The 12972-nt window shown below is 40.8% G+C and overlaps 1 protein-coding gene across 1 annotated transcript in view; it reads right to left on the bottom strand.

Moving 5' to 3' along the window:
- Nucleotides 1–9753: 9753 nt before the first annotated feature.
- Nucleotides 9754–12972, bottom strand: part of LOC117252029 (tetraspanin-15) — a 35237-nt gene continuing 32018 nt past the window's right edge. Inside the window, exon 8 of the mRNA XM_033618666.2 lies at nt 9754–11376. Coding sequence (XP_033474557.1) covers nt 11041–11376 — 336 coding nt within the window. The 3' untranslated portion in view covers nt 9754–11040. The remainder of the gene's footprint in view (nt 11377–12972) is intronic.

Here is a 12972-nt window from a genome sequence, read left to right as displayed (position 1 = left end):
CTATGATTGTTGCAAGCTTTTGACCGTAAGCCTTTTACTCTCCCTTTTCTATGATATAATCACTAAGTATCTCAGTCAGACCTGCCATATATTCTTATTTTCAGGCAGCTTAAATCACACAGAAATGCCATCACTGGGCATATGAATGCTACTATATGCTCTGAGAAATCATTTTTTTAAAGAAAGGCTTCTTTAAAGCTATAGTGCGCAACTTCTATAGGTCCGTAAATGTCCGTTTCACCCAAGCCACTACTAGAGGAGATGACACAATGCTGATTAAGCCTTTCGGCTCCTCTAACATCTCGCAGTATTTTTATTTTTTTAGTATGCGTGTTGACCGGCGACATTCCCGCGCTGGCACACAGGAAATGCTTCCTCACAACAAGAAGGGAGGGGGAGGAAAAGCGGAGAGTGTCATAGCAAGAGGTAGAGCGCAGGTAGAAAGAGAAAGCAACATGGCGGAGAAGCGGCCGAAACACGGTTCAGAAGTGGATCCTACCACAAAAGCAAGTGTTACTCTGTGTACACGGTGTGTGGCGACTGGCAAGTGTTACTCTGTGTACACGGTGTGTGGCGAGTGTTACTCTGTGTACATGGAAGTGCCGCCGGCTTATTAGTTGTAATAACGTGTTATCCGCTGGGAGGCGACAGAAGTTACGCACTATAGCTTTAAGGGTTCTTCTTTTAAACTAAGGAATCTTTTCATCCAATGACCTTTTTTTAGAAGAGGATTCTTTAGAGGTGCTTTGTAAGAGTACACGTTACATTCAAACCCTTTTCATCCAAAGAGCCCATTTTTGAAAAAAGAGTTCTTCAAAGATTGTTGACATCATGAGTGTTAAAAGGTCATCACCCTGAAATATTCAAATGTTTACTTGGGTTTCATTTCGTATAATTAAATGTAGATGTATCTGGAATCCTCCTCAAGTCATTTTACGTGTGTTCTGCCATAGTTGACATCTTTACCATCAATTTATGACATACAATACAAAAAAAAACATACAGTTACCTAGCACTTTGTATTCAGTTCTAATTTGGAACAGAGTTTCAATTCCCAATACTTGGGAGAGGGAGAGAGATCTATGGGTACAAAGAGGTACAAAGGTTCTGAAAAGGACCCCAAAATGAGTTCTGAGTGGAGCCATTACACCACAGAAGGGTTCTCTGTAGAACCTCTCATGGGGTGGTTTGGCTGGAACCACAGACTGTTAAAATAACAGACCTCATCCATTGGTTTGTGGACTCTCATTTTGAAGCCTCGAGTTCAGCATCTTGGCTGTTGCAATCTTGTTTTTTTGGAGTCAGAAGTGACCATATTTGGGCAAAAGGCTGGCACTTTGGAGGAGCGAGGGGTGGTTCTGACTGGGAAGCCGAGGTTATTATCAGTGGACTTATCAGTCTGTTACTTAAAGCAGACCACCCTTAATTATGCGTAACTTTAGATTTATTTTAATGTGAACAGGTGAGTTATATACATTTTTTATATTATAAAAATCCATCCGCCGTGCCGTTGTCATGAAAGGTGACATTATTGAATTGTGAAATAAGCTGTAAAGACCAAAGCCAATTTTTGTACCAGGCTATAAACATGGGGTCCACGTCATTGGTTCGACAGCCCATTGGTTCGACATCCCATTAGTCCGACTGTCCGCGGTGCTGAACGGCTTGCGGCGGGTGTATGGTGCGCCGCAACCGGCTTGAGGCGGAGCAGGCTCACGGCTTATGTGTTTGTCACTTTCTTCTTCATTTTAACCCACACCATGATCTTTTCCTGACCCTAACCAAGTGTTTTTTGTGCCTAAACCTAACCAGACCTTAACCACAGGGCATCATGATGATTTCGGAACGGACTTCGGAACAATGAGTTTAATATGGTCGGAACAATGGGATGTCGAACCAATGGGCTGTTGAACCAATGGGCAGTTCCCATAAACATGTTTATCTCTTCTGTAAAGTTGAGCATTTTAACATGGGGGTCTATGGGGATTGACTGGCTTCTGGAGCCAGCCTCATGAAGACAAGCCGAAGAACCCCATATGGTTCTAGCTGACACCTTTATTTGTAAGGGTGTAGGACACTTTTCAGGGATTTCCAAAAGGTTAAACATGGTGGTGGATCAATTATGCAACTGTAGTTTTTTACTGGGAGCCACAATGTCTGATGGTACCGTTCATAATAATCATGGAACATGATCATTTTAGAAAGGTCCTTCACTGCCTCTCCATCTCCCTTCACCTCTCAGTGAACTCAAAGCAAGGGCTCCCTGCTGGAAGAGGAGTCCACTACCCATTATATATGGATAACAATGTTTCACTGAAATTAAAAATAATAATAATCTGAAGGCAACTGCTCCACTTACTCCTTGTTGTTTAAATGTCGACAAGATTTTAGCAAAGAAAAATTATCTACGTGGTTATTAACTACCACAAGAATGTGTGGAAAATATGCCTGTTTTGTGATTTGTGTGAACTGACCCTTTAACCTCTGAGCCCTCCACCACTGTGAGAGCATCATCATTATTGATCTTCCTCACCACTGAGCACGCTCAAGGCCACTTGCTGCCGTCTTGCAATTAGGAAACAAACTCATCACAGTTCCACTGAAGAGTCCGACTGCAGCTGAGACAAAGGCCACAGAAATATTTTAATATCTGCTTGCAAAATGAAACATGGCCAAACTAATGCTGCTATTTTTGATCATAAGCACTAGGCCTTTTGTTGGCTTGGGTTTTCAACAAATAAAAAGAATGTCTATATGTTCTAGCTGTAGTTATAGATATTTAAAGGATGTATGGTTATGGTGGAAATTAGCTTTCCAGTCCCATTCTTAAATGTTTTCTCCAGGGAGGGTTAAACTGTCACTCCTAACTCATCCACATGGTGTCCTTAATGACTGTTAAATGGGCGGCCATTCATCAACCCTGAAGTTGTAGGGACATAAAGTATATAAGAAATGATCTTTTCGTTTTCCAGTATACTAAGCATATGAAGCAGTATAAGCAATGTTTCTGCATACTCCATACTTATGAGCATTATTACCTTGTTTATAGGTACTTAGGTAATCTTGATTCATATAATAGAGGAAAATAAAAGCCACTCCATCTTGTGGCCTGGTGATTCACAATCGGGTGGATGACAGCTTAATTATTGCAATCCATGAAATCCATCATAGTAAGACAACAGATGATAATGTATTTTGGCCGAGGTGTAGTGCCACAATTACAGTATACTAATAGCTTTAGATGCATTTACATGGTCATACGCTCATCTTCAACTAAGAGCAGCAATTCAAACCCTTCTCTCTGCGTTATCAAAAGGCCTTCTGGGAGAAGATCGGTAACTGTAATGGAGGTAGAGGGGGCACGCTGTGAAAATAGCTACACCGAATAGAAAGTGAATAATAGCATTTGATCAGAAAGTAACTCACAAAATCTAGCAAACACTGGAGACAGATGATTTGCAGTCAGTGTGTGAGAGGGGGGACACTTTAAGTTTTCAAAATGACGAATGACAGCGACTTTTTGCGCCTAAAAAAACTCCCAGTTCTTAACAATAAATCAGTTGAAGCTTGCTCAGTTGATTGTGTCAATGATAATTCCTCCGCTTCTCCTCACACTGTGCAAACTCACAGTGTGGAGAAGACTAGAGAGAGGCTATTAAAGGTAGTCTGTTAAAAGCTAATGGAGTGGGACTGCAGATCTGAAGCGGTGCAGCTGTAAAGAGCGATGCAACTATAAAGAGGTTAAGCAGGAGGATGAGGCACAGAATACATATGATGAGACACCCCTGTGTAACCACGCAGTGCAAGATAACTGCAGCCTTAATATCCTGACAGAGAAGCCTCTGGTCAAAGTCTCAAACCTTTGTTTTTAGCTCACAGCACATGGAACATTTAGTGTGAAACTGACTGCAGATTGCTTGGTAGAGCTTTCCTTGTAATTGATGCCAGATACCCAAGTAATTCAATCAAGGGTACACACAGACATGGACATTTGTCTGTCCTGCACAAAAGATAGGAGTTGGAGCTTTCTCACAGACATGCCAGAGCCTCATGATAGTGCGTATTAGTATGTTCTTTACACAAGAATAGACATTACAATAGGAAGAAAGGTAACTGTAGAAAACTGTCTCTCTCATAGGGGACATTTTGTCAGACTCACATATCACACTATTACAGGGATTATAGAACACTGTAATGTGTGTCACTTTGATAGGCTTTTATTGATTTACTGTATTTATTCCCCCTTACCCACAGTCTGACCCCTAGTAGTCATTAAGAGGTATTTCACTGTTCATAGCAGTGGTGGAAAGTAATTCGGAATATTTACTCATGTTCCATTCTGAAGTACAGATCTGGGGTACATGAGAATTTCAATGCCACTTTATATGTCTACTGTGCCACATTTCAGACGCAAACATTGTGCTTTTTACTCCACCACAGATATCTGCACTAGTTACATGTATATAAAGCAGTACAACCCTGTCTACTAGAAATTATGCTTGTATGTTACTAAACTGCCTTCTTAAGCGTTTGTCTCCACAGTGTTATTGTTGCCTGGATGAAGGTTAGAGACATTACATTCATGTAGGCTGCAGGAGGAGGCAGTTGGAGTTGGGTGTACAAAATGCAGGACCTTGGCACCAGAACCTCGGGTTCACAGCCAGATTCTTGTCTTAGGTTTAGGCAACAAAAGCACTTTGCTTGAGGCTAGGAAAAGACCTTGATTTCACTTACATTTTACTAAAGGTAATAAAAAAATAATGCTGTAGGCACTACAAGTTGAAACCCTGTTGTCGTCTGGGGCTCCAGCACTTAATGTTTTCTATGCTACCCCCTAAAGAAATTAATTGTAATTGAGTAAATGTTCCTCTGTTGGCTGAATATTGAATTCAGAGTACTGCAGAGCTCATTCACTTGGTCTTGTTGGGGATCCTTGATTTGCAGTCCAGCCCAGATTATCACAGCAGAGATTCAATTGTTGCAGATTTGTCAGTGAAACATTCATTCTGTAAACTCGACTCCAGCATAGTAAAACAAAAATAGGTTTTAAGATTAGTAATGTTGTTTATGCCAAATGCCTGCTCTACCCTATGTTATGTAACTGAAAATAGTATCATCAGACAATTATTGCCTCTTTTCTTTGGCAGCAGGAGTGAAAATTAGTCATCCTCAACATTTGTTGTGTTTTTGGTTTCAGAATGATGAAGACAGTTGGAGAAGAATTAGATACAAAATATGATGTAGGTTCTACGGGATGATTTTTTTTCTTGCCAACTATAATGTTTTTACCAAATGATGTACAGATTTTTAGGCACTGTATTATCTCAAATGGCTTGAAAAATAGTGCATATAGCTGCCAGAAATCTGAAGAACTCTCCCTGGGAGATCATTCCCCCTGAGCCCCCAGCGCTTACAGTGTCTGGATCCATCCCCAATAAACTGTGATAATAAAAAGACTGAAGAGAGCAATTTTGCACTGTTGTCATTTTTGATCGTAAAGGCACTAATACTGGTAATGACGATGAAAATGATGTAATGATCACAACAAAATGGCAGAGTCTCTGTAATTCTGCTTCTCACCAGCTCTCTCCACCATATGGCTGTAGGTTGCTGACAGTATGTGCTGCTCTGCTGCACTGACAGAGTCATTTCAGCAAACTTGAATTCCCAGAATCCAGGACATTGTATATTATTATCTGAGCTCAATGGATGTGCAACAAGCCATATTGATACTGAGCCTGAAAATACCCGAGCCTGTTCCCTGACAGATAAGGGTGTGGACACTGTGTGAATGTGTCTATTTTCCCCTCCTGATTCTAACAACAACTCATGTCCATATTATCATAATCACAGCTTGTTTGGATGTGTGCACATCCTGCTCTCAGGCCGTTGAGTGTTTTTGTGTTTTTTTTAGCTGATGCAGTTCACCTCCTCGCCATAATTATTTCACCCACTGTTTCTTGATCCTCATGATGATGATGATGTCTGTGAATTGAATTAACACAGCTGGTGCATCTCATCCAGATAGAGGGCTTTAAGGGTGCTGTGTGTGAAACAGGGGAGGGGGAACACAAGAATAGGGAGAGATTAGCTCATTAGCTTACTCTGGCACATTTTCATTGAAGTGGAAAGTGAAATGGTGATTAATGTGCATTTAAATAAATAAATAAATAGATCAGCTTTTGTCAAACATTTTACTTTAACATTTTTAAGTTTTGAACAGTGAGAACAGTGCTGCTGACATTAAGAGAAAATTCACTAGGCATGAATTAGGTGCAAAATGATTTACTGACAATAGTTTTGTTGAAGACCATAGACTGTAAAAATGATGATTGACGTAGCTTACATTTCGTCACCATGGACGCCACCCATTGGTTTGCAGACTCCCGTTTGAAGCCTCAACTTCAGCACTGCAACTGTCAACATCATGTTTTATTGGAGCCTGAAGTGACAATGTTTGGGCGTGAGGCTAGCGCTGCAGAGGAGTGAAGGGGTGGATCTGACTGAGACACTGAGGACACTACCAGCAGACAAACTCTCACTCAAAGTCGCCCTTAATTCTGTGTAACTTTAGGCCTGGGTGAAGTATAAAAAGAATTGCCTCCCTTGTGCAGTTGTCATGAAGGGGAAAATTAGCTACAGAGACCTAACCTGTTTTTTGTACCAGGCTGTAAACATGTTTATTTCTTCTGTAAAGTTGAGCATTTTAACATGGGGGTCTGGTTGACTGGTTTCTCGAGCCAGCCTCAAGTGGCCATTCAAAGAACTGCAGTTTTGGCACTTCATGTTGGCTGCATTTTTCAGCACCGGAGGCTGCCGCCTGGTGAAGACACAGACCTATACAGGAAAACTTATCAGCACAAACACTGGCACAGGGCAGATAACCAGCTGCTGTCGAAAAGTGACATCTGCCTACCAGCACCTGTAAAGGCCAGTTCAGACCAAAGATTCACAAGGATGCGAAATGGTTTTAGAACACTGCAGAGAAAAGTTGCAGCGGTGTGAACTGGCCAGTCTGAGCTCGTCTTAAGCCAGTTAATGGTGTTACCTGCAACTCAGCTGGTCAAATCACCAGCAGCTGGTTTTAGAATGTGAAGCACATCACCTGTTTCTACAGCCAATCAGCTTGTAGTGAAGTCACCCTCATACACACACTATCAATGACTGATTAATTGGCCCTGGTTATTTATATTATTGCGGCGTATTTGTTATGAATACAGTCCACCTGATGCTAGTTTTGTTTCTGTTTTTAGCCATTTCATCACTACTGCAAATGCTGATGCCAGTATCTCACTCACCATTCATATTTTAAAAAGCTAAAAATAATATTCAGCCACAAATTAAGCCTGAAAAGCTGAAAATCAGAACAGAAGAAAAACTCAAATTTACAACATTGTCTTGTTAATTCAGGAAATTAGCAGATTTTTTTTCCCATGAAAACATTTCTCATAATTCTGATAAAATGATTTGTTAATTCGGAAACACAGGTCAATTGTTTTTCTTCTGGAGTTATTTAATTATGCTTCTGTTGATTAATCCGTACAAAAAACAGTGTAGAAAGTGTTGAAAAAAATTGCCATTTTACAGGAGGTTATGTGTGGACAGTGTTGGGGAGTAAACCACATGTAATTAAACTAAGAGTTTTACATTTTGCAGTTGCTTGCTAGTGTTCCACATTCATCTTTGTGTAGTTAACTACTGAAACTACAAACAATTTTGGGCCATGAAAGGACAGATTTTTTTTTTTTTTTTTTTAATTTGTCCTTAACCATTGTTTCTTTACTGTAATTGAACCCATCTTGACCACTGTGAAGACATGCACAGGCAACACATTGGTCAGGCAGAATTTGTAAAATTAGACTTCAATATATTAGTTGTCAACATGTCAAATGCATTAATTATTTATATTTATTAACATATGGAGATACAAGTTATAAGTTAAGATATAAGTTACCTGGCTAACTGAGTAATCCTGCTTGGTGCAGGTGTCTGACTGATGGAAATTGTATACAAAACCAAATCTGACATTTCCTGTACTTTCTCATGACCAGTGGGCTATTTATTTTATTTTATTTGGTATATGTATGAGCTGTGGACAAGTGTCAACAAGTTATTTTTCCTTGTAGTGATTTTTTTTTTTTTTTTTTTGCTGGCATGGGACTTTTTTTGTATTATGTTGTTATAATTTCAAATTACAAGAACATCGATATCTTTTTTATGAAGTGGTTTGAACAACTTTTTCTAAAAACATATTTTTCACGGTCATGGAAAACCTGGAAAAGTCATGGAATTTCACAAAAACATTTTCCAGGCCTGAAAAAGTCATGGGATTAGTAAAAATCATTGTAAGTTATAGAAAAGTCATGGATTTGTTCATTACATTTTTTGTCAATTTAAATGTGCGGGAACCTTGTGAGTGTTGTAAGTGGCTTTATTTAATCAAACTAGATTCCTCCCTAGCGTAGCTTTCCTGTTGTTCAACTCCCTCCAGTGTCCAATAATTGGTAGTTTGCAAAGCTATGCTTGCAAAGTAGCTTCCCCAACACTGTGTGCCATTTATTGTTCAGGACTGGTAACTTCTCATCTCCACTGGTTGCCTGGAGACTGTTACTGGTCAAGAAATAGCATCAGTATTGTCATCTAACTCTCTGCAAGAAAGCAAATAAGCATATTGCCCAGAACGTATTATGAACGAATTATTTTTGTGGGCTTTTGCCTTTAATGGATAGGACAGTGTGTGAAATGGGGAGACAGAGAGAGAGTGGGGACTGACACGCAGCAAAGGGTTGCAGGCTGGACTCGACCCCACGACCACTGCAGCGAGGCAATGCCTCTGTACATGGGGCGCTGGCACTATCCACTACACTACTGATGCCCCCAGAATGTCAAACCTTTAAGAGTTCAGTCCAAGGTTGGATCAGATCCTGGCAGTGCGCCCTGCAAGAAGGAGGTAGTTATAACAAATGTGTTCAACCACCTGTTTAAGTTTTATGCAATGATGCTCTTGGCCTCCTGATTGTGCCTGGTTGGTAAACATTTGCTTTCCAGTTGCATCAGGTCCCTGGATCCCAGTATACTTGCCTGCAAGTCTCGTTCTTTTTTATTTTTTTTAAGTGTTTGTGTTTCAGTTGCTTTTCTTACCGTTTTAAGTAGGAGAGCTGTCATTTGACCTCTGGCAGTTGGTAGTTTGGGAGGCGACAGAGTTCTATGATTTGTATCAGTTCTTTGTTATATTTTGTTTTTTTAATACAAAATATAACAAGAATTTATATGACAAGGTAATGCCCAGATATTAAGTTCCCTTTTAGAAACACTTTTACTGACCTCTAGTAGCGCCATGGAGGCCATTTTGTGCCACACGTGAATGATGCAGTGCACACACCTGCCAATGGTTTCCCACTATTTCACTGATCTACACACCAACAATGTGCCAACAAAGGCAGGTAAGAAGAACACTAAAAGCTAGTAAACACAGATGTAAACAATGATGGATTTAAAATCAGCTTTGCACACGTTTTATGAGGAAATTCAAAACATTTGCTAGACCTCAATATACACACAGTGAGTTTTGTTGACACTGAATGTACATAATACTTTTGTTTGTTTACAAGAAAACTCCATTGTGCACCTTTACGCTGAGTGAGAACTGCCAAGTGACAAATAATCTCTAAGGGCAGGACAAATGTTTTAGTTTGCATATTAAATTTATGGCATCTTCATTATGTTTACATGCAGAGCAACTCGGCACAAAAATCAGTAGACAAATTCAGCTTTATTGACAAGAACAGTAGTGCTGATACAAGGCAGGAGCTAGGGGGAAGCTCAAAACAGTGCATAACTCAGATACAAAAAACCATCATAGAGTAGCCTGTCATTGGATTTGTAGTCTGGATAATCCCTTTAGTTGTTCCATTAAAAGATGGAATAAAAAGTTAAGTTTAGAAATGGAATTGACTGAAGCCCCCCTGATGAGAGCCCAAGGCTGTGTCCACATAGCGCTCTTTTTCTGAGCACCAGCATCTTTTTTTTTAATTGTTACCAATGAGGAGAGAGTGTATGTGGCTGCATGCAGCGGCCTGAACAAACAACAAAGCACCCAGCGATTTTCTTTCTTGTTTTTTTTTTTTTTAATTTCAGAGTACTCCTAGTTTTTGTGTGGCCACTCCAAATAATCCCATTTGTGGGAGCTGATGGACCGGACACTGATGTTGCGGATTAGTGCTGTGCTTCTATCACTGTATGTGTTGTAAGCTTGTTATAAGCTGTGTAGTGAACCCTCTGTTAATGTAGTGTCATCAAAAAAGATGCTGGAGGCACTTTTTGATGATGTGCCTTTCTGTCAGAAACAAATGCCATATGGACACACGCCTTAACATGTAAACTGAAGTTTTGTTTTGTTTTTTTCTTTTAACTTACTTTATATACAGTACAAAACATGCATCCCATGTTATTCCACATCTACCAGTCTTACAATGTACACTGATTGCACAAAATCAAATTAAAATCATAATAAAAACAAATAATGCACAAACTGTATACATCCGTCACAGACGCTACACGCAAGACATACTTGGCTATTCCTATTTCTCTGACACTGAAAAACGTCTTTTCAAGCTACCATAAATTTACACACCAAATAGTACTGTCCTCTGACTACTGGGCTATTTTCAAAACAGCCTGAGGTAAGCTTTAGCACATGAGACATAGCTCAATTTCAAAGGCTAAAAAAAAACAAAAAACAAAATAAAATGTGATAATAATGCCATAAATCTTTGAGTATCAACGGCCACAAACAAGACAAAAGAAATGTTTTTGAAAAGCCAATGTTGCATGTTGTTCCTTCAATTTTTGTTGTAAACAAATGCATTGACAAAGTGCCAAAGTACTTTTGATCCCTTTAACTGACCAAATTCCTCTTGATCCAACGACTGACAGGTTCAACCATTAAGTAGTGCAACACAACTCCAACAAATGCAATGATTACAATGACAGAAAAAAAAGGCAAAAACCCAAAAGGCAAGAAAGGGTTAAAAAGACCGCTCAGTGTTCCCTTTTCTGCTTCCGGCCAACGTCGACCTCGTCCAGCCCAGTGGCCGATCTGGACTGCTGCAGTTCTCGGAGCTGGGAATGTGTGCGAGGCGGCTGCTTCTTGAGCTTCTCCAGGTGAACATCGATGGGGTCAAGATCAGGCTCAGCAGCAGGGACAGGCAGGTAGCCGCCGTCCCTCGGCAGACACATACACCAACCGGCACCGGCCAGGTCCAGTTGGCTGTAATCAACCTCTGCCTTCTTCAGCTTGAAGTCCACCATGTCGGCCGACTCACTCATGTCCACCAGCAGGTTCCAGAAGATGCAGCTCAGGATGATGCCCAGCAGCTGCAGGGAGACATGGGACCTTGTTAATGCACATACTCTCAATTAGGGATGGGTACTGAAACCTGGTATGAAACGGGCCCCGGGGACAAATTATTTAAGACCATAGTATTGATAATTTAATTTAAATTTTTATTTTTTAATTTTATATACTTTATTAATCCCCCTGAGGGGAAATTCAGTTTTTTTCACTCCAACGTAAGCTCCAACGTTAACGGTTCTGCTATCAGTATTGGAGAAATTCAGAAGATATTTTGTTTATTTAAGTTACATAAATGTTATCTTGTACAGATTTTTATCTCATCAACTCTGTTTCAAATTTGCAATAATATTAAGACATTTGTCCATGATGCATTTTCGCTATTTAATCCAGAGGAGATTTCTCTGTGTCAGAGCCTCACAGCCTGCTGCATGCGTGAGGGGTGGGGCCAGCTCTGTCACTCTTTGTCACACACACACACACACACACACTTCCCGCTGCCTGCTCCCATCTCAAACACGGAGGTCTCCCTCTCCGCTGAGCACCCACGGCACACGCCCGGCCTGTTAAATAGCCTGTAACCATGACAACTGTGTGACACAAACTCAGTACTTTAGTGATTAGATAATGTCAGGCTTGTTCGGGTTCGGACAGAAATATGCGGCCCGTGCCGCACTCTAATGGAAATGCACGTGACATTTTTTTTTTTTTTTTTTACAATCTAGGAACCGTTTGCAGGAACCGTTACTCCAAATGTGATGGAACCGGTTCCGAAACCGGAACTTTGAACCTGGTTCCAAAAAAGAACTGGATCTGGATCCCAACCCTAATGGTTACACTTCACAAGAGTTCATGCTGACACTGCTTCAACAAGTTCAAGTTCAACAACTCCTGTGTGTGTAAGGGCAGAAACACGAGCAATCTGTCAAAACACGTAGCAACAGTGCATCACATACAAAGAAATGTACTGTTTTCGACCGCTTAAGGCCCGAACATACTCAGGCGTACTATAAGCGGAACGGACTCCGCGAGGAATGTCCGCAGTCATTCGGGTTTCCATAGTCGAGCGCACTTCCGCGTTGTAGTTTCCTGTAAAAACGTCCGTGAAAAATCCCCGTGATGTGAAAAATACATGCCGAGCAGTCACTGGTGTGCGGAGCAGTGTCCGCGCGGTTGTAAAATCTGAGCTTTGCGCGCACAGGCCTTGTGGACGTCCGCTTTGAGTCCGCGCGGACCTCCGCGGAGTCTGTTCCGCGTATGTTCCACCTGAGTATGTTCGGGCCTTTAGCTTGTAGTTCATCTCCTGCTACCCTGTCCAACTCAGATATGTTGTAATAGTCTGTAATAGTAACGAGTCCATACCCATTGGTAGCTTTGTCACCTTCTACCTATGCCAATCTTCAATGCCTATGTGCAGTTTCATATAGATTGACCACGTCAGTGAGTAGAAAAACATGGGACAGACAGAATGACTGACTGACAGAATGACACACTGACAGTTTCCGTGATTATGTACAGCATACCATACCATGACTTAGTCATACCAAAAATTAGAAAAAAAACCCCAAAACATTCGGCCACAGGGAGAGCCACAGTGATCAGTCACATTTTAACCATTT

The sequence above is a fragment of the Epinephelus lanceolatus genome, chromosome 9 (assembly GCF_041903045.1).
Source record: "Epinephelus lanceolatus isolate andai-2023 chromosome 9, ASM4190304v1, whole genome shotgun sequence".
NCBI classification, from domain to species: Eukaryota; Metazoa; Chordata; class Actinopteri; order Perciformes; family Serranidae; genus Epinephelus; species Epinephelus lanceolatus.
Note: the sequence above shows the minus strand (reverse complement) of the source record. Positions and strands in the feature narration are given on the sequence as shown.